Here is a 21,139-nt window from a genome sequence, read left to right as displayed (position 1 = left end):
GGTTATATAACTTATATGTTGTTCAACATCTATTATTGCATCCAATATGGAACTTTAAATCACACTTGACACGTTAACCTCTTTCTCTCAAGTATGAGACTTTATGCATCTCTATAATCTACCACCAAGAACTACTATTGTTTTCCCCACAAAGTTGAGCCGAGCTATGGTATTGTCGTTGGACCGTACGGGAGAGACAACACTGGTGTGAATTGACTCATTGAACACAAAGCAACCATACAAATGTGCATGATGACACATCTTCACCCAATATATTAAATTTGGCAAAAGTCTAGCCGTGCTTGGCACGGGTTTCCATACTAGTTAGTTAGTAATTTCTTTCAAAGAAATAAGTGATATAATTGTAATATTTATTATTAGAATAACTTGCATTAATGATAAAATAAAGCTTACTCATATGTAACAAAATTATGCAATACTATGATACCATCGTTAGTATATGACAGAATTACTAGAAAATTGGCAACTGTAAGTTGTAAAGGAAGATATATATATTTTGCTTTGTTGTTGTTTCGATGGCTCTATCAACGGGACAATTTGATACTACTTTGTTGTACTTTTATGTTTATTTTCTTTTGATTATTGTGTGTATCTCTATCACAATTATATATTCTATCATTAATTTTTATTTTGTCTTGAATTATATGTGAAATTATTTTCCAAGTTTAACTTGATTGTAAAATTTATTTTCTTTTGATTATTATGTACATCTCTAAGAGTGTGTTTGGACTTTGGAGGGAGTAATTGAGAAATTTTGAAGAATTTAGAATTATAGGTAATTCAAATGATTTTGGATGGAGAAATAAAAAAAAAATTGTCATAATCTTTGGGAAACTTTTATAAATTTTAATCTTTTTGGGCCAAATTTGAAAAATGAAATTAGGGTCATTTTGCAAATTTCAAAAAATTTGAGGGGTCAAATTATAATTTTTGTAAACTTTGAGGGGTCAAATTGACATTTTTGGAAAATTTGAGAATCAAAATGCAAAATTTGAAAAATTATAACAATGAAGAATTTTGAAATTCTTCACTTTTAGGTGTTATTTGAAATTCTTTAAATTTAACTTGGACAAAATACTTCATAAATTTCCATCATTTTGAAAATTCTTCAAATTATTATCCAAACAATGAAATTCACATCAAAGTATTTGAATTCCCTCAAAACATTCCATCATCCAAACACACTCTAAAGGATTACATACAAACATAATGCTTAATATGGCGACAATAATTTCACGAAAAAACCACGAGTATGGAAAATCTTGTTTTATTGCTTTACTTCACCGTTTAATCCTCTTGGCACAACAAAATTTCTCCACGGACTAAACATCATAGTAGGACTCATTCCAATTAACAAAGTAAGGCATCTTGTCCACAACAACATCAACACCTCTAGCTTAAACTTAGCTTAATCATGTACTAGTTAAACCTATATCATTATATACACATGTGTAATAAGCTCTCTTGTTATGGACTTATGGGTAAATATAATTGGTTTTGAAAATGAAATGAGTATTTGGAGAGAAGGTTGTTTGGTAGAAGTGCTTAAGTCGATTAGTGCGGAAAACTATATGTTCCAATAAAAAGAAGCACATAAATGGGGAGTGGTGTAGCAAGCGGTTCCTTTTTTAGTTGTGTAACTAGTTTTAAATGCTTTTAGCACATAAATGTAATTGAAATTGTGGGTCGTGATATAATCGGGATGATTTTATTCGCGAGATATAGCAGCACCCCAAAAAAAATGATTCTCTTTATCATTGTTTGAAGCTTATGTGGAATATAGTTCTTGTAGAACTAAAATGAAATAAATAAATAAAAAGCTTAATTATATAAATGGTCCTTAACTAATTATGAGATTTTATGTTGGTTTCCTTATTAATTTTTGTTCCAATGTGGTCCCATAAATTTTCTATGTCAGTCAAATAAATTCATTCCGTTAAGTTTTGTTCAAAAACGTTAACATTCGTTTTCCTCTTTCATCCTCAAACCCAGAAAATTCATCATTTTCATAATCAAATCAAGAAAAATTAATAAACTTCATCACAAAACCCAAAAAAAAAAAAAACTAAAATATTATCTTCATCATCATATAAAATTAACACAAATTTAAACCATTTATGGGACCAACATGAAATTTCATAATTAATTAAGGGACCTTTTTTTTTTTAAGAATAAAAAATGGAATATATTAACAACGGCAGTGAATCCTCTTTAGCACAAGGTGTACTTAAGAGACCACCCAAAAATTACAATCTGTTGGAGTAGAAAAAACAAAAACATAGGTCAGTCGATACCCAAACAAAGCAACCGGTCCAACCACCATCTTTGAGAACCATAAACAAAAGTGGCATTGTTAGCTTTTAGCCACCACAAAGAAGTATATTTAACCTTATCTAGCAAGTCTATCATGGAAGTTTGAACGATATTGAATAACTTGTTGTTTCGTTCGTTCCATAATATCCACACACAAAATAGCCACAGAAGCTGCATAAATGAACGTCGAGCCCTCGAAGTTCCTATAGCGTTAGTAAACTGAATGAAATGAGCATGAACATTATAAGGATCAGCCCTTGAAATGTCAAGCCAATTCCTTATATGCTGCCATAAAGCATAAAAAATATAGCAATGAATGAACATATGAAGTGTTGATTCGTCGTTCCCGCACCCCGCCACACAATATTTGGCTGCAGGTTGGATGATACCACGCTATAACAGATTTAGTTTTGTTGGCAACCTGTGCCACAACAACCTTCAGGCTAGAATAGAGACCTTCAATGGTACCTGCTTATGCCAAACAAGATCTCTCGTGTCATCACCAAAAGGATCAGCCTGGGTAGTAAGAATTTGGTAAGCTCTGCGCACGGTGTAACCCCCCACAATGTCAGGGAGCCACCGCCACCTGTCTGAAACATCAGTCTGCACAACAAAATTGTTAAGTAATCGGAGACACTCGCCTAACAACTCCTCCTCCTACTCCCACAACCGTCTCCTCCAACTCCACGTTGCTCCCCTACCTCTCATCCTAGAGAGAACATTTCAGCGACCGTAATCAACTTATTCAACGATGAGTCAAATAAGCGACTAAACCGCCGACACAAGGAACATCGTCTAACCACCAATCATGCCAGAATGATGTATTTGATCCTTCCCCTACCTTCCTAGACACCCTGTCAGCGAACCACCCTCCCCCATCACTCCCTACTCCGTCCCTAATCTTCGCTATCTCCCTCCACCAAGTAGAAACACTCCGACCCCCAACCTCCAACCGCCCAGCCTCCTCACCATACCTCGCCGCTAGTACCCTATACCACAAACCTACTCTATCCACCAACAACCGACAACACCACTTTCCTAACAAAGCAAGATTAAATTCCCTCAACTGCCTCACCCCAAACCCCCATTCTCCTCTCGTAAGGGACCATTTATGTAATTAAGCCTAAAAAAATAAGCATCCTTGCATGATTGCTTAAAAAAAATTAATTTTATAGAATCATTGATTATGAAATTTTGAGATATAGTTCTTGAATAACTAACAACTTAATTTAAAATATCCTTGAAGGATTGCAAAAGTTATGATTTTCTGTGGTCATTATTTATACTTTTTTTTTGGTATAGTTTCCGGAGAACCATACTTGACCATGATAGATATATTTGTCTCGTTGATAGTGCAACTACTCATACAATTTTTAAGGTTGAAAAATATTTCTCTTATTCAATAAAGCGAGAAACCGACGTTAGTACTATATCTGGAAGTTCAAAAATAATTGAACGCTTCGGAAAATGTAATATATTATATGGAGAAACAATTTTTAACATTGAGAATGAATAATGTTCTCTCAAGTTTGTTATATTAGTAAAATTTAACATCATATATAATAATATCAACGAAGTTAACTCTAACGAAAAAGGCCAAACTTTCGCAATATATATAGTCGACGTTTGTATCTTGATTGAAAGAATCGACCACATTTAACATTCGACAATGTTCTAGTTAAGGTTTACAAAAGAATGAGGGAATGCACGTTTGCTGTTGAACGCCATCACCTTTCAATTATTCTACAACTAAATTAGGCACCTATAGTTACTTAAAGGCTCGAAATAATTAGGTATAACAGTGACAGGGATAAATTGACAATAGTGTTTATCTTTATATAAAAGAAAAAATAAAAATTCTTTATGTAAGTGAAAATTAAGCATGTATAGACGCACCTTCCATCCTGTCTCGTTCGGGCACAAAAATCACCTCTTTGACTCAAATCTTCCTTGGTTAAGATTACTTCATTTGTGACCCTTTTCATTTATTTTTAAGATACACTAAAAGAAAATAGTTATCGAAAGAGTCGGGGTTTTAACCCCAATCACGACGTCTGACTTAACAATTTCGACATTTTTAAAATTAAATCCCTATTCATTTTTATATTATTATTACAGTTTATGATTTTACAAATATAAACGATATTCATTCATTCAAATTGATAGGGTATCAATACAATACAAATTCAAAGCCACTAAAAATAAAAATGACGGATCTGCAAACAAAATCACAACATCCATGTTAATTGCATAAAACGATAAAATGTTTATAAATAATATGATAAATTCAATGTGATATGAATATTCATGGCTCCAGATCCGCAACATTGACGTTCAAATCTAGTTTGGTAAATTTCAGCTTATGTAATTTGAATCGGTCAAATACATGACGTTTTATGGTCTACAATGCGCCGACAATTTATGTGATTTACAACGCACATAACTTCTATAAATTTGTGTGTTTGGTTCATTTGAACTTCACCACAATAATTTACTACAATAGGGAAAAACCAAATATGTTTACGAACTTTGTTGACTTAAAAGATTAACTAGACCGGATTAATAGTTGTCTCAATAAAAGAGACACAAGAAGGATGATTAGTGTTGAGTATTGTCGTTCGTCAATCAATTCAGATGGACACGTTCAATTCACCCATATGAAACTCCTGCGCAACGACAATGTGATAATCATGTTCTCTATAGTTGGTTTGTATGATTTAAAGAGACTGATCGAGTTAGACGCTACCTTGATGAAATATGTTCATGTTACTAGGGCAAATTTTATTCAGCCTAAAACATACTAAAAAATTCAAGGTGTGCATGGATAAACTCGATGAAGAAGTTAATTTGACTCATTCATGATCTTGTTTGTGTTCAATCGTAACAATCAAAATGTTATTTAAAAATTGAAAAGGAACCAAAATTTTCTTTTCATGTTTATAAACTTTTTAGTATTTATTTCTTGACCCAATTAAATTTCTGACAATAAAGTGAAAATGTTGTTTCAAATTGAAAGGGAGCTTTTAAATTTTGTTTTCACTATTTTATTTATTCCTAGACCCAATTACATTTGAATGTTAACAAACAATTCTAAACAAGCATTCTGACATCCAACAATTGTTATCAGAGTGAAAGAAAAATGATGGACCTAAGAAAAATTTCTGTAACAACAAAGGTTTTGAATCCTGAAATTATCACTCTGGGAAAAATTATACCTAACTAAAACTTTTAATCAGAGAGAGGTTAATCCCGCAAGTATGCAATCTGAAGATTTTCAATCAAAGACGACACCCCAAAGAGAAATTACACTGATGTTCGAATGGCCAAGATCAGAACTGTACACCAATATTCAAATTGTGTTCTGGTCTTCACCTCACCACACCAAGCATTAAAACGATGAAAGGGAAGTAAAAAGAACTGAACTAAATACAAATCTCAAGAACCCTTCTCAACAGTAGCTTCAATGCAAATCTCAAGATCATTTCTCCATGGTAGCTTAATCTAAGCATTCAAACAATTGGAACTGTCATCCTTCAGTCCCCTCAAATTTCCTCAAGAGGCTGTTAAAAATGAAACCCCACTTAAAATAAATGTTTGAATTATCAATACCTTGTTTTTCTCTTTCTTTCGGAACTCAACATCCTTCAATATTAAATGAAATGCACTCATGTCCCATAAAAGCCAAGAACCTTGCCACGAGCAGCATCCAAGTCTCTTTGAGGACAATCTCGGAGACTCTCCAAATGAGTCTGCTTTACAATTTGGTTCCCCTTTTAAAAAAATGCAGAAACAAAATATTTATTAAATTAAAACCAGAAACTGCAAAATATATTTATATAATATTTTTGTTGCCAATGACTACTTAAAAACGCAAATTCCCATAAATAGTAGACAGTAGGAATGGAGTCACAAAACTTGAAATTCTGTCTGCATAGTCACTAAAGTGCATTGACTAGAACAGGTAACAAGGGTTTCACTTATAAAAATGCTATCAAACATTCTAATCTTGCCCGCTAATGGTCCAAACGTTCAGAGCTATCCAATTCTTGGCTTCTTGATACTGCAGCCAGGGCACTTGTATTGCTTGATGTGTTCAGCCTTGGCAGGAGTAATTTTAACACATTTACCATGGAACCATTTCTCGCACATATCACAACAGATCCAGAATTCATCGGTGCCATAATTATCACCACAAGCACCACAGGTTGCACCTTGTTCATCATCATCTTCCTCTTCTTCTCCACTGTCAACCTCTTCTTTGACTGGTGCAGACATCTTCACACCCTTGGTCTGAGATTCAGACTGGCGGGACTGTTAAAAGGAAGCATCCAAACAGGAAAACACGAGTGAATTCCATATGCATGGCAGTGATAGAAACATAAAATAAAAATATGAAATGGAAAACTGTATACCTTTCCACTTGATTTGTACTTGCTATTGCTACCATTGTTGTGAGCAGTCAGTTGATCCTTTGATTGCTTAGCAGTTCCTGTTGCAAGCTCAAAGACAGTTGGCAGATCATTTATCATCTGAAAAAGCCTTTTCCTGTAAATAACCATTTCAACCAAAATTAGATGAAACTCCTAAATATTAATATCAAGTACAAACTTAGAGCTCAACATTCTCCAGATTTCTAGCAATATGCATTTTCTTGTTGAGGCTCCTTAAGAAATATGGCTTTTTGATTTTTTTTTTTCTTCTTGACCTGCCCTACGCCAATTATTATGCAAAAGAAATATCATACATCTCCCCAATTCTTGATTTTATATTTGATTGGACTATCATTTTTGATATTCAACTGAGTCATTGTCAACTGTATAGGGAAAAGGGATCCAATGGGAGGGGGTGACTCAAGTAAATATCTCAAAGATGACGGATTAAAATTGGGGAATCTGCTTCTTGCAAATGCAGGATAAGGCTGCCAACAATAGACCTATAATGGCTTCAACCCTTCCCTGGACCCTGCCATGACAAGAGCTTTGTAGCACAAGGTTGACTAACTTAATTTCCCTAAATGATTTAACCTAAAGTTTTTGTTATATCCCTCTACCTTAAGTATCAGAATCGGACCATCCTCCAACTGGGGATACCTTGGTTCTTCTCCCCACATCCCCAAAGCACTTAAGGCAAGAATCTACCATCTATTCTACACTCAAAACCACTTAAGGCAAGACTCAATCACCTTTGCTAATCTTATGTAACCACTCATCATTGTAACATTATCATCTATAAAACACTCAGCTCACTTTCTTGATGGCTCTTTACTGCCCCTATGTAGTCCCATACAGCATCATTGGTCTTATAGGTAAAACTCTTCTTTAAACTGTAGTGATACTTTTCTAATGCCAATTACACTAATCATTCTTCTGTTTCATCCATCCTACAAAGATCCTGTGATTGACGTGGTCATCTATCTCCCCATCATTTTGTACAATCGATCCATGTTATCCAAAACTATGTGGCCAATGATGGTCAGCGTATCATAATGGGCGACTCCCAAAATGCTATAGTACCAAAGTCTATGGAAGAGAAAAACAGGGGAGAAGAGGAGATTTTGTCACGTAGAGTACAGGGGAGAGAAGGTCGCCGGAGTCAGCACTAGCCGCGCTGGAGTCGCACAACATCAAAGGTCACAGAGAGGTGAGATCGTGGAAGCGAAGAGAGGTCACAGAAGTCAAAAACTCTACATGGTTCAAAATGAAAAACAAGGGCCTTTTTGTTGTTTTGTGATAAAAACGAGGGCATTTTTTACTTTTTTGCTTATCTTATTCGTTGTCCCCATCTTCTCCGCAATTTCTCTACCATTCCTCCGTGATTTAGCTGCCCCCGCGCAGCGCTATGGCCGCAACAAAGATCCACTCCACCCCAATATTTTGCGAAGCACAGAACCTCCATAGTCATTGTTAGGAACCCGAATTAAAGAGAAACAAAAGAAATAGTATTATTGATTGAAAAGAAAATATTACAGAAGATTATCCCTCTGTAATCCTAGAGCAAAAGCTCCTCAGAGAAGAGACATTTCTCTCTCTCTGCCCAAAACCAATAAGGTTTCTAATTTAATAATTCTGAATTCCCCCTACTGTTGTGGCCAAATGGCATTATTTATACAAACAAATGGCTTGAACTTCCTGTAACCGCTCCTAATCAATACAAATTACTGCATAAACTGCCTAACTGCTCCTAATCAACACAAATACTGCATATTATACAAAATGCTAACTGCTCCTAAATAACTATATATTAAAATAACTAACTATATATTAAAATAACTGACTATATATTAAAATAACCGACTGCATCAGCAGTTACCCTATCAATACCACCAGATACCTAACAGTCATGAGAAAGAATAAGCATCCCATAGTCACGTCCCATGTTGATTTTTGTGTTGTAATTGTTCAAACATAATCCATAACTTTCTCAACAAGGGGGACTGAGATTATAGTAAGAGAACTATTACTACTGAGCCATTTATGAGCATACTACTAAGCAACAAGAACATTACATAACTTCCAATTTTTCATGTTTGTCTACATATTTAAAAGACTATTGAGAAGCAAAAAATAACTAAAATATAAAATTAGCAGTTTCACACATAGACAAAGCACATTGCAAATTTCAAATAGATTAAATTGATAAAACTTAATGCAAATATTGTGCAGTGCTTGAATGAATGATTCTGAACAGCCTAGATGCATCAAAGAAGTTCAAAACTAGCAGGTATATGCAAAGTCAACACTTGAAGGAAAATAAAAATCAAGGCCGGAAATAAGTATAAGGAAAAAGTTGAGAGTTCTATAAGAATAACAGAGAAATTTCTAAGTTTTATACGCTTAGACAATTTTTGCATAAGTATAATAGAGAAGAGAAATTCTTACCTATCATTCTTACCAAATCCAAAGCGGGCACCAAAATAGAAAGCAACAGCGAGCAGCCATGAGTCACTGTGAACTGCAACCAGTGATAACCAGTCCTTCTCCTGCATTCCATCCCGAGCAAAGTTTATACCCAATGCTGGCTCGGGAAGTTCAGGAGGCACTTCCTCGACAGGCAAGTTCACTTCCCATGTTTCATTTGGAAACCCATAGAGGCACAAATTCTCCTTTTCTGCAATTGTCAATGAGAAGAGTATAATTTTAACAAATAATAACTTTTTATGGGTTCTTCTGAAATTTGAGAGACATGGCTAGTTTAGAAAGAAAGGATAGATTTGGAAACATGCATTAGAATAAATGATTTATTATCATATTGAGCAACAATGACTTTTAAACCACCTTCAAGAGTGAGAAGGAAATGAAGGTAGTAGAAGTGACAGGTAAATTGGTAATAACTAAAATAACCCTAAAAATGTAGCAGTGAATTGAAAGGAAGAGGAGAAAACAAAATGAGAATTAGTTGCAGTTGATTCTTGCATTTATGGGAAAGATAAGTGGTCTGGTGTTATTGATTTCGGTGGCAAAAATTCAAGTGTTTTAAGTCAGCAGAAATCCTTGATAAAAAATGAGGCATGGGCAGTATTAATTCAGTAATACCCAATTCTCCGTCCCGCCCCGACCTGCAGCAGAAAAGTTGTGAATTGTAGACAAAGAGTGGGCATATGTAATTGAGTGTTGATGAAAATGCAAGCAAAGCATATGAATAGCAAAGTAGAAAAGAAAAAAAAAGGAAAACCCTAGGAGTAAGAGCATAGCAGAAAATAACGGGTACTGAATTGTAGAATTATGAAAGCGCGCAGACACACGGTGAAGAAAAGGAGAGAGAGAGAGAACTAACCGGGATCGCAGAGCTGGTAAAACTTTTCAACGTCTGAAAGAGAAGAAGAATAAGGATGATTAAGTAAAAATGTTTAAAAATAATAGTCGCGAGAATGATGAAGTGACTGACCAGTAGTGAGAGCTTTGATCAAACCGGCGCGTCTGCCTTTGTAATCGCTAAAAACTTCTTCAACAGTTCGAGGTACCGGGTGCTGTGCCATTCCTTCCATCCTCTTTCTCTTCTCTTCTCTTCAATTTCAATTTCAATTTCAATTATATATTTCACTCCCACTCCCACTAGATTTTCGCTTTTCTTTTTCTTTTTCTTCCTAGGGTTTTATATAATTTTTATTATTATTTGTTTTTTTTTTTTTATTATTATTATTATTACCTCTTCTTTTCCACTATTTTAAAAATACATGATGAACGGAGTTCGTGTTTATCCGGATTCAATGAGGCCAGGCGACCGAAGCAATGTAGCAAGGCAAGCAAAAGTTTTTATTAAAAATACGGGGTTGACTATGGATAACCCAACTACTCTCACCATGATAATATAATATATAATCTAATTTTTCCTCCCACTCTTAAAATATAACTTAATTTATTTTATATTAAAAACATATATTATAAACTATAAAAAAAAAACTATTAATTTTCTTTTTTGTTGTTGTCAGGGTTCGAACCCCAAACCTTACATTTATTATGCATTGTCCCTATCGCTAAGCTCACGATGACATATTTTATTAAATTTATAGTAGGGTAATATGGATTAAAACATAAGTTTTAAAAAAAAGTTATAAAATTAAAATATTTAATACTTTTGTTTTGAAGGGAGAATATTAAATACTTGTTTATTTTATCATTTCAAAAGTTGTTCATTACAATTGGTGCTTGAACAACTTTTAGGGTTGTTCGTTAATGGATGATAGTTACTTTAAAAGGGGACTAAAAGTTACAACTACAATATTGTAACATAATTATATTCTCCATTCATTCATTTGATAATGATTATAATGACCAACCAATTATTTATAGCATTGACATTCCAATGACTCATCGCAAAAAATATCTCTTTGGATCCTTCTAGAACACGGTGGCTCATCCATTAAAATATCTAATACAACTAACTCATCATAATCTTTACCTACTTGGACTACTCTATTATATTGGGTTTATCTTAGGTTATTACATTCCATTGATCATGCACAAACACCTTATCCTCGAGGTGATAATTAAAAAGCTCACAATATACTCATTGTTCATAAATTCAATTCTTTCATTTGGACTTTGATGTTAACATATTTGACCCATGACATTATCCTTTGAATCTGCAAGCTCTTGGAGCGAAAGCCACAGTTCGAGAAAAGCAGTTATAGGTGATAGCGTTTGCCCAAGCTTTGATAAAAGAGTAGTGTTAGCATCGTTCCATTCTCAATACTCTCTCCAACACTCACTTTTGTATTGACTTAAATCATAGTGTGTTCCACACTTTAGAAATGGGTATCTCTTAAAGTGTCGGGTCATAGGTTGGTTTCATCCGATAAGAGAATGAGTGTTAAAGAGAGTGTTGAAAAACAAGTGTCATTAGCATTCCTCTTGATAAAATCGTTCAAATTTTGCATATTCTTATAGTTTGTGGTGGCTTAACCCATTATCTTGTTTGAAGATTCATATGTACACCCTCCGGTCACTAATATAAGCAAAAAACTACATTTTAGATTCATTCATTTAATGATGCATATAGTCTTTATTATAGACCACATACATCATTAAATGAATGAACCTAAAATGTAGTTTTTTTGCTTATATTAGTGACCGGAGGGTGTATGATTTTCCAACTTCTTTTTAGTTTCTTATTTTTGTGAAGCAAACTGATGCTCTTTTTATTGTTTTTTTTTTTTTTTTGCATTTTTTGTGCTGAAATTTTTTAGATTTTCAGTAATGTATTTCATTTTAACTTCTTCCAAACAAAAAATATGCCACATTATTTGATAAAAAATTCATCGCTCACCTATATATTTTTTTAAAAATAAAAAAAATAATGTAAGCCTTATTTTTCATCTTGAATTTATGTAAGTCATTGATAATAAAATACACACACATTCATTATATTTCTTTAACAATAACACAGTCATTGGATCAAAGCAACTGTTGAGATTCACTTTCACTTAAAATCCACAACACAGCAAATCCAATATGTATTGTATTTCTCCCTTTCTCCTCCACCACCTCTTCTCCAACCCAGCAAGCTTGGCGAGAATTACAACATCAGGCTGAGTTCTATGATCTTTCCAAAATCAAATCCTCACGTCACGTTCACTTAAACATTGATTGATTGATTGATTGTTGAATTGATATGTAGTGAAAGTGAATGAGTTTACACTCATCGGAATCAACCAACAGTGCGGCGGCATTGGCAATTGTTTGATAAAATGCTTGAAAGAGAAAACCACACCTCTTCTTAACTCGCTATGTCTAATTCCAATATATTCCTTTTCCGGTGGACCCGCCGCACTTTCAGTAGAGGTTTCTGTACTAAGAAGAAGAACTTGGATTTTACTAAAGTTGAAATATCTCGTCTCCCCACCGTCATCATTCTCGGTCGACCTAACGTCGGAAAATCAGCACTCTTTAATCGTCTCATTCGTCGAAGGGAGGCTCTTGTTTACAACACACCCGACGATCATGTCACCCGCGACATTCGTGAAGGAGTCGCCAAATTAGGTCACTTGCGTTTCAGAGTTTTGGACTCTGCTGGTTTGGAAGCTGAAGCCACTTCTGGTTCCATTCTCCATAGAACTGCTTCTTTCACTGCTAATGTCTTGTCTACTTCTCATTCCTTACTCTTCCTCACTGATGCTAGAGCTGGTCTTCATCCTCTTGATCAGGAAGTTGGAAAATGGTTGCGCAAAAATGCACCTCAACTTAAACCTATTCTTGTTATGAATAAATCTGAATCCCTCTTTGATGTTGATGGCTCTCTTGCTTCTTCTGCCAATGAAATGTCCCGTTTAGGGTTTGGAGATCCTATTGCTATTTCTGCTGAGACTGGACTTGGTATGCATGACTTGTTTCTCTCACTTCAACCTGTTTTGGAGGACTATATGCTGAGTAAGTACCCTTTTATTTATTTATTATAAAAATGATAACTTCAAGCTTATTTTGATTCTAATATCTTCTTTTGATTCTGCATTCAATTGTTATTCATCATAGATGAAAGTGCTAAGGAGAATACCTGTGGTGATGAGTCTAGTTTCCCTGAGGCTGACGAAAGCAAGCTGCCATTGCAGCTAGCAATTGTAGGACGCCCCAATGTTGGTAAATCAACCTTGCTGAATACATTGTTGCAAGAAGATCGTGTTCTTGTGGGTCCCGAAGCTGGTCTCACAAGAGATGCAATCAGAACTCAGTTTGAATTTCAAGGAAGAACTATTTATCTGGTAAGTTTTGGTTTTGGACTTTTAGTAGTGTTTTAGAGTTGGAAACTGACAGAATCTAAAGGAATGTATCTTGTTGGAGGAAAACATAGTATAGTAGTTATTTGTTTCTCTGACCTTCAAATTAGATATTATTGCCACACATTTCTTTTCCAATTTATGTGCGCATTCAAGTACCGCGAGCTTCTTTGCTGCATGTAGCCTTGGCGATATGCAATTTCACTAGTCTTGTCTGTAAATTCATAATGCCCCGTTATATACATCATTAGGGGAAGTATTGCACAATTTGCCTAGCATGATCAGCTCCAAATCAATTTGCTACAATTCTGATTTTCCTTGGTTTCAAATCTCTATTCGTAACACATCAATTGCATATTTAATTGTCAACCATGCTGATTCATGTTTGTAAGCATCCAAATTAGTATTTTGATTGAACTTAATTTAATTGTTGTCATATTAAATAGGGTCTGCTTTAATATATAGGTGATAAACCAACAAGACTGGAAAACCCCTAAAATAACTAATGTGCACATAAGAATAAAGTGGGGATAGGATGCAGGGAATTGTAAGCCAGTGATAGATGTTAAAAAGACACCCTACTCTGTAACGAACTGTTGAGTTGGCTGGAGGGGGGCTAGTGGCAGTAGTGGGTGTGTTATTTGGTTGCAAGGGGACGGGTATGAATTGGGGGAGATACGGCCAGAAATAGTTGGGACTCTTTTGGAGAGACTGACCACTCTCTGATTGCCTTGGCTATTTTGTTTAATCCTCTCTTCTACATTCTTCTTTTAATTTTCTAGTACCCAATACTTGATGTCACCTACATAGGTGCTTGAAGCAAGCGTAAATACGCTAAATTTTTCATTCTCGTTTCAGTTATTTTTTTGGTTAGTACATGAGATGCGATGGAGGAACGAGAGTTGTTGGAAAAAAATCGGATAATATCTTGATATTATTATGGAATGTCTTGGTTTATCCCATATGATTAGTTTTCAATTTTGATGTATCTTAGATTATCACCTATGATTATTTTACATACCTGTTGCTTAGTATTATTACTGTTTTCCCCAATTTTCTTATTTATTTAGGATCGAGTGTGTGTATCTCTATAAAGAGAGATTACTGTTTAGTCTTTCGTACTAAGTCATTATCAATTATATCAATATTTTTATTTTATTTTCTCTCCTCCTTTATCTAAAATCTCACAACTTCAACATGGTATCCACTATCTACTATCTAGAGCTTAGTTCAATCCTCCATGATGTGTCCCATTATTACTCTACCAAGATAGATTGTAGGATAGAAATAAAGAGGGACATGTTTGAAGGGAGGATAGAATGGAGACCCGAGGATGTGTGCAAATTTAAGAATCACCATACTAACCGCCTTTGATGGAGGACATGGAGGAAGAAGATAGGGAAGTAGGGCTTAAGAAATAACAGCAGGATTTGGATTTGAGAGACAAGACACTCCAATTGTCCTTGTAGAGTAAAGGATCAATGTTATTAAATTACGGTCATGGCAGATTGGGGTGGCAGTTTTTTGCCAACCGCTATAGCCAATTTGTGAAGGATAGTGGCGATATGGTGTTTTATGGCGGAAATAGCGGAATTTTTCCCTTCCACCATTTACTGCCATCGATAACGCTGAGAAGAATTGACTTCCAATCAATCTTTTACAACACAGAGTAGAATTAGACAGACAAGTGCTGTTCTTGGTAGGTTGTTGGGTATACGACAACTTCATTTCCTGAAAATTACTCGAGGTCTTGAATCTGATGGCTGAGGACACCCCTTAGTTTTCAAGAACCCAGAACCTGATATCAACTTGATACAGGCCTGAAGTTCATTATCAATAGAGTGAATTTTTCGTTTTTGTTTTATTTCATTTTTCAGTACCTATCATAAACGCAGAGTAAACATTTAACATTGAAACTCCGGTTACATTTTTAAAATTTAGAATGTTTTGCTGCCATTCAGGTTGATACTGCTGGTTGGTTGCAGAGGACAAAACTGGAGAAAGGAGCATCATCCTTGAGCATTATGCAATCAAGGAAGAGTCTACTCCGGGCTCATATAATTGCTTTGGTACTAGATGCCGGCGAGGTATGCTGCTTATATTGCATGTTTCAGACAATAGTGCCAAAATGTGATATAATCAACCAATGTTTTAACATGCGAAGTTTATATTCATAATGTTTATTGTTCTAATTTGGTTTCACACATTTCTAATAATTAAACTCACATTTGAGCCCAATCAGAATGTAATTGTTCTAGTAATTCATTTATCTTGTAGAAATTTTGAATCTACTAAGATTTTTGGATTTTGCTGATTATTTTCCCAAATACTTTTTCATTGAAGACTCGATAGTTCTAGGGTGGTTTGTTCTCTCTGATGAAAGAAACATGCGTCCTGCTTCAGTCCCATAATTTTTGGTTTACACTTTACCCCTTAAATGAAGTTATGTTGTCCATTATGATGCATTTGTGAATGTGAAGTATGTGTTCATGTTTGTAACACCCTTTATTAAAAACGTGATCAATCAGAAAGGTCTCTCCTCTCTATTTTCAAGGTGTTAATTAAATATTTAATCTTGTTATAAGGTTTTTTTTATTGGAAAGTCTATGTTGACCAGATAGTAAGTGCTAAACGAAGTATGAAACATGCTGAAGTAGTTATAGCCAGACGAGCCGTGGAAGAGGGACGTGGTCTTGTTGTGATTGTGAACAAGATGGATCTTCTAAGGGGAAAAAACAAATCAGCATCCTATGAGCAGGTTCTGGAGGCTGTTCAACAAGAAATCCAGACAATTATACCACAGGTTTGCCATGTAGTTATGAGCTTAATTTCGTCTAGATGTTCAATATATTGGACTATTATACACGATGTTTAAAATGTTAACTTTTTTTAAAAATAGACGTCCAAATTTGTGTTTTAACATGATATTAAAATAGATAAGTTGAAGTTGAAAAAAAGAACAAGCAAAATCTGTGAGGTTATCGACTTATCATACAGTCCTCAACATCCCTCTTTCTTTGCTTTTAGTGAATGAATAACAAACTTTACCCATTGTTTGTATTGTAATTTACTATTGAGTATTGGCAATTTTCAACAGGTTACCGGAATCCCAGTAGTATTCATTTCAGCATTGGAGGGAAGGGGCCGTACAACCGTCTTGCATCAGGTCATTGATACATACGAAAAATGGTGTACAAGATTATCTACAGCTCGTCTTAACCGTTGGTTGCAAAAGGTATTAACTACTTCAATTACAACTTTGGGTGAAGAGTAAAATGTGCAATTGGTAGTAAGTATTCTTTCTCCCGATTGTTTTTGATCAGGTTATGAGCAGACATTCTTGGAAAGACCAGGCAGCACAGCCTAAGATCAAGTATTTTACTCAGGTTAAGGCTCGACCGCCTACATTTGTTGCGTTTGTGCACGGGAAGACCAAGCTTTCTGATACAGACACCAGGTTCCTAACAAAATCCTTGAAAGATGACTTTGATTTGGGTGGAATTCCTATAAGGATCATGCAGCGTTCTATTGCTAAGAAAGATGTTGGTGGGAGTAGCAAGAGTAGCCATCCAATTGGCAGAGTGGCTTTAAGGATTAAGTCTGACAAGAGAGATAAAGGCGACTTAGTTGAATCAAAGGCATGAGCATCACCCTATTCTGCAAATTGCAAAAGGGAGCTAGATACCCTCTAATAATATACCTTTTGTTTCCATAAGCTCCAAAGAAGTGTTTGACCGAAGGAAATATTTTTACTTCTGCTGGTGCTGCCTCGAACTATAAAAAGGGCAACCCGGTGCACTAAAGCTCCCGCATATCCGGGGTCCGGGAAGGGCAACCCGGTGCTGCCTCGAACTATGCTCGAGGTAAAAAAATCACAAACAAACGAGGTCTTAGATGCCTACTTTTATTTATTTTAGTTTTTCCCTTGACCAGGAATTCTTGAACCATGTGTGATAATGATTTAAGTGCAATTTCAAATCTGCTGAACCTGTATATACCATGTGTGATAATGATTTAAGTACAATTTCAAATATGCTGAACTTGTATATACGTAATACTAGAACTAGAATATGGAGGGTTGGTTTTAGTTATAAACAATATTATTTCATGCCAAGAGATAACATAATACGTATTTGATAACAAAAAAAATCATTAAGCAGAAAAAAATTGGAAGTTGATATTTTGGTGTACCTAGTCCACTGCAATTTAGAAAATGGTTAAGTTCAAAATTAGTATACTGTAGAATAGTTGTATTGCAGGGTGAACAGATATATTAAAGCATGAAATTATTGGAATCAAATTAGCAAATAAGAGACGATAAAGGCAGGCAGCTTATATTTATTTTAGACTTTAGTCATCAAGATAAGAGGTATGGTATATGAAGATTAAGGCCTTATGATATGTTTTTCTTACTGTATTTGAAAAAGTAAAGGTAAGAACTACGTTTTCTGGGATAAAATAATAGCGAATAGCTTTGACATAAAACAATTTTTGAGATAAATAGAAAGTCAAATTTACCGGAACTAAAACAAAAAAAATATTCATGTTATACAGGAATCAAACAACTGAAACCAAAATTCAGAGTTTGCAACTTCAATCAATCGGAAACCGTATTTGACTACGTATTTTTCATCGTGTACTAGTTTCAGGAAGCTAAGAAAGCGAATTGTAGATAAAGCGTAAGTATATTTAAAGAGAGGTTATTATTAATCTCGAACCAAAACGATTATTACTGTAGTCTGTGTATAAAACGTAGGTAGCAATAAGCAATCCCCAAATGACACTGAGAAATTTGCGAAAACCTGATCTAAAGAAACATTTTATTATTATTAACTCATCTCTTATTTTTTTTAATCACAGAGCCCTTTTCTAGGTATATGGTCTTAATGAGTGAAGAATCAATTGAACTGTACGTATAACAAAAGGAACATCAAAATTTATATCTTAGGTAGTATGGTAGAAGGACAAAATACAAGAGAACGAGGATAGTAGGATGAAGTGTATATGTGCGGAAGGTGAAAGTGAAGATGAAGGTAGTTCAAATTCAATGATTCCCGAACCCAGGCTCAAGCTGGTATCCCCATGGATTGTTGCTTGCCCAATTCCATTGGTCTCTGCACATCTCCTCTATACCGTATTTTGCCCTGTCAATCAATCGCACTCTTTTTATTATTAGTTAATTAAAAGAATGTAATAATCCCTCCTCCCTTCCTCCCAATGAAACATAGTAGTACTTACTTCCAACCAAGTTCATTTTCAGCCTTACGCGTAGATGCATAGATAGCAGTAGCATCTCCGGGCCTCCTTGGACACATTTTAATAGGAATTTTCTGGAAAACAGATCCAAGAAGGAGCTAAATGAAGGATTAAGAACACAATACAATACATTCGGAAACGCATACATGTTACAGTACAGAAGATTATAAAAAAAGACCTTGCCAGAAGCCTCTTCAAATGCAGCAACCATTTGAAGCACTGATGTACCGCGGCCAGTTCCCAAGTTGTAGGCACCACAACCTAATAATAACAGCATGTAATTAAGTCCTGGTTAGCTCTAATCTACAATTCAAATAAACATTTAAATGTAAGTAGGTACCGACCGATTTTGTCTGTCGCAAAAAGCTTTCGCAACGCAGCAATGTGACCATCTGCCAAGTCCATTACATGGATAAAGTCCCGTATCTGATTCATATATTGTCAGTATCAGAATCTATGTTGGGTGCTAACCGGTAAATATCAATATGATGAGTGAATTAAGACACTCACCGCAGTGCCATCTTTGGTGGGATAATCATGACCATAAACGTTGAGCTCAGGCAATCTTCCAACTGCAACTTGGGTTAAGTAAGGCATCAGATTATTGGGTATGCCCCTTGGATCTTCGCCAATCTCACCGCTCTCATGTGCCCCAACCGGATTGAAGTATCTCAGCAATATTATCCTCCACTCTGGCTCTGCCTTTTGAATATCTCGTGCAATCTCTTCCGCGAAAAGCTGTCATATATCATATATGCCAGATTAAGTATCATTATTCATTATTTTAATGGATAGATATTGAGTTAAGTACCTTGGTTCTTCCATAAGGATTCATGGCTTGCAAGTGGAAGTCCTCAACGCAGGGAATTTCTTCTGGTTGACCATAAACTGCTGCAGAGGATGACAATACCATCTTTTTACACTGAAATTTAGCCATCACTTGAAAAAGATTGATGCTGCCAACCAAGTTGTGATCAAAATATTTGAGTGGCTCTGCGACACTTTCTCCCACCGCTTTTAGACCACCAAAGTGGATCACAGCGTCAAACTTGGTTTTAGAGAAGATCATCTCCAACTCTTGCTTGTTGCGGAGATCGACGTGGTGAAAGCGGAGGTTGTTGGAAAGTTGAGGACCAACCAAATGGCGAACCCTGTGGACAGCTTCCATGACGGAATTGTAGAGATTGTCGATAATGGAAACTGTATAGCCCTGTTTTAGAAGCTGAACAACCGTGTGTGATCCGATGAACCCCGCCCCACCGGTTACCATTATCGTTTTCCTTTCCGACGATTGGTACTGCCCACTCACCATCTCTTTCCAATTCCTAATTCCCTCTCTCCATGGCCTCATTTTTATAACACCAGCCCTGCTTTCAACATTATTTCAAATTGATGTTCCCTTTATTTTATATTATAGTATTAAATTACGATGATTAATTTTATGGTTGAATGTGGTGTCCTCAATCACATTAGGTAATGGATCACTAGAACCTTGATTCACTACAAGTTAAAACACACCTGTCCCTGATAAATATGTTCATGTTATGTATCTTATAACAAACAAATCCCATATTGTAGCGTTTTCTTTCAAATCAACAATCTAAATCAAAGCAGCGCCGTACCACTTTGTGGTGTTAGAAAAGTTCATGCTAACTAGTCGAGATAGCAGGATCTAATTTGCATGTAACATTCTGTGCTAGTTACTTTTTAATTGCACTAGTAAGTAACATTTTACTGAGAGGTCGGTGAAAATATATGAATGACTGTTGTTGAAGAACTTAGCAAATCAAAGGAGTATATATCTACCATTGATTTGGCTCCTCTAAAATGAATAGTAGTTAGTAACGAACTATATTTATTCACTGAGAGTTGGCTCGGATGGAGTCATTGATCTTTATTCACTTAAAAAATTTGGGTTAAATATGTTTTTGGTCCCTATAAATATGTCAACTTTTCGTTTTAGTCCCTCTAAAATTTTCCTTCAACTTTTAGTCCCTATAAAGTTTTCAATCTTCACTTTTGGTCCCTCTTTTAAAGTAAACTCATATGTAGAATTCATATTATTTAATAAAATTTTCCAGAAAAATTCAAAATATTATAAGAATGACTCCAAAAAAAATTAAGAATTTTTTAACAAAACATGAATTTAATATGAATTTTTATATTGTTTATGGTTAAAAATTCATATTTAATTTGTGTTTTGTTAAAAAAATCTAATTTTTTTTATGAATTGTTTTTAGAATATTTGACACATTTCTGCACAATTTCATTAAAAAATACAAAAATTAAATTAAAAATAGGGACCAAAAGTAGTGATTGAAAATTTTATAGGGACTAAAA

General features: G+C 35.0%; 3 protein-coding genes across 3 annotated transcripts; 1 reads left to right on the top strand and 2 right to left on the bottom strand.

Annotated features, from left to right (window-relative positions):
- Positions 1 to 6,140: 6,140 nt before the first annotated feature.
- LOC25494361 (PHD finger protein Alfin1) lies at positions 6,141 to 10,419 on the bottom strand. Its single transcript, XM_024782584.2, has 5 exons — positions 10,219 to 10,419; positions 10,108 to 10,140; positions 9,213 to 9,441; positions 6,747 to 6,879; positions 6,141 to 6,645 (listed from the first exon to the last, which is right to left on the bottom strand). Exons 1-5 carry the CDS (start codon positions 10,316 to 10,318, stop codon positions 6,370 to 6,372), a joined length of 771 nt encoding a protein of 256 aa, XP_024638352.1. The 5' UTR covers positions 10,319 to 10,419; the 3' UTR covers positions 6,141 to 6,369.
- A 1,911-nt stretch (positions 10,420 to 12,330) lies between these two features.
- LOC25494360 (GTPase Der) lies at positions 12,331 to 17,576 on the top strand. Its single transcript, NM_001420950.1, has 6 exons — positions 12,331 to 13,199; positions 13,302 to 13,528; positions 15,505 to 15,630; positions 16,161 to 16,346; positions 16,641 to 16,778; positions 16,867 to 17,576. Exons 1-6 carry the CDS (start codon positions 12,560 to 12,562, stop codon positions 17,185 to 17,187), a joined length of 1,638 nt encoding a protein of 545 aa, NP_001407879.1. The 5' UTR covers positions 12,331 to 12,559; the 3' UTR covers positions 17,188 to 17,576.
- A 775-nt stretch (positions 17,577 to 18,351) lies between these two features.
- On the bottom strand, positions 18,352 to 20,178 carry LOC25494359 (UDP-glucose 4-epimerase GEPI42). Its single transcript, NM_001420959.1, has 6 exons — positions 19,611 to 20,178; positions 19,310 to 19,537; positions 19,144 to 19,225; positions 18,978 to 19,060; positions 18,782 to 18,873; positions 18,352 to 18,687 (listed from the first exon to the last, which is right to left on the bottom strand). The coding sequence occupies exons 1-6, from the start codon at positions 20,148 to 20,150 to the stop codon at positions 18,588 to 18,590; spliced, it is 1,125 nt and encodes a 374-aa protein (NP_001407888.1). The 5' UTR covers positions 20,151 to 20,178; the 3' UTR covers positions 18,352 to 18,587.
- Positions 20,179 to 21,139: the final 961 nt, after the last annotated feature.

Source organism: Medicago truncatula, chromosome 4 (assembly GCF_003473485.1).
Source record: "Medicago truncatula cultivar Jemalong A17 chromosome 4, MtrunA17r5.0-ANR, whole genome shotgun sequence".
NCBI lineage: Eukaryota > Viridiplantae > Streptophyta > Magnoliopsida > Fabales > Fabaceae > Medicago > Medicago truncatula.
This window is presented reverse-complemented; position numbering and strand designations above follow the sequence as displayed.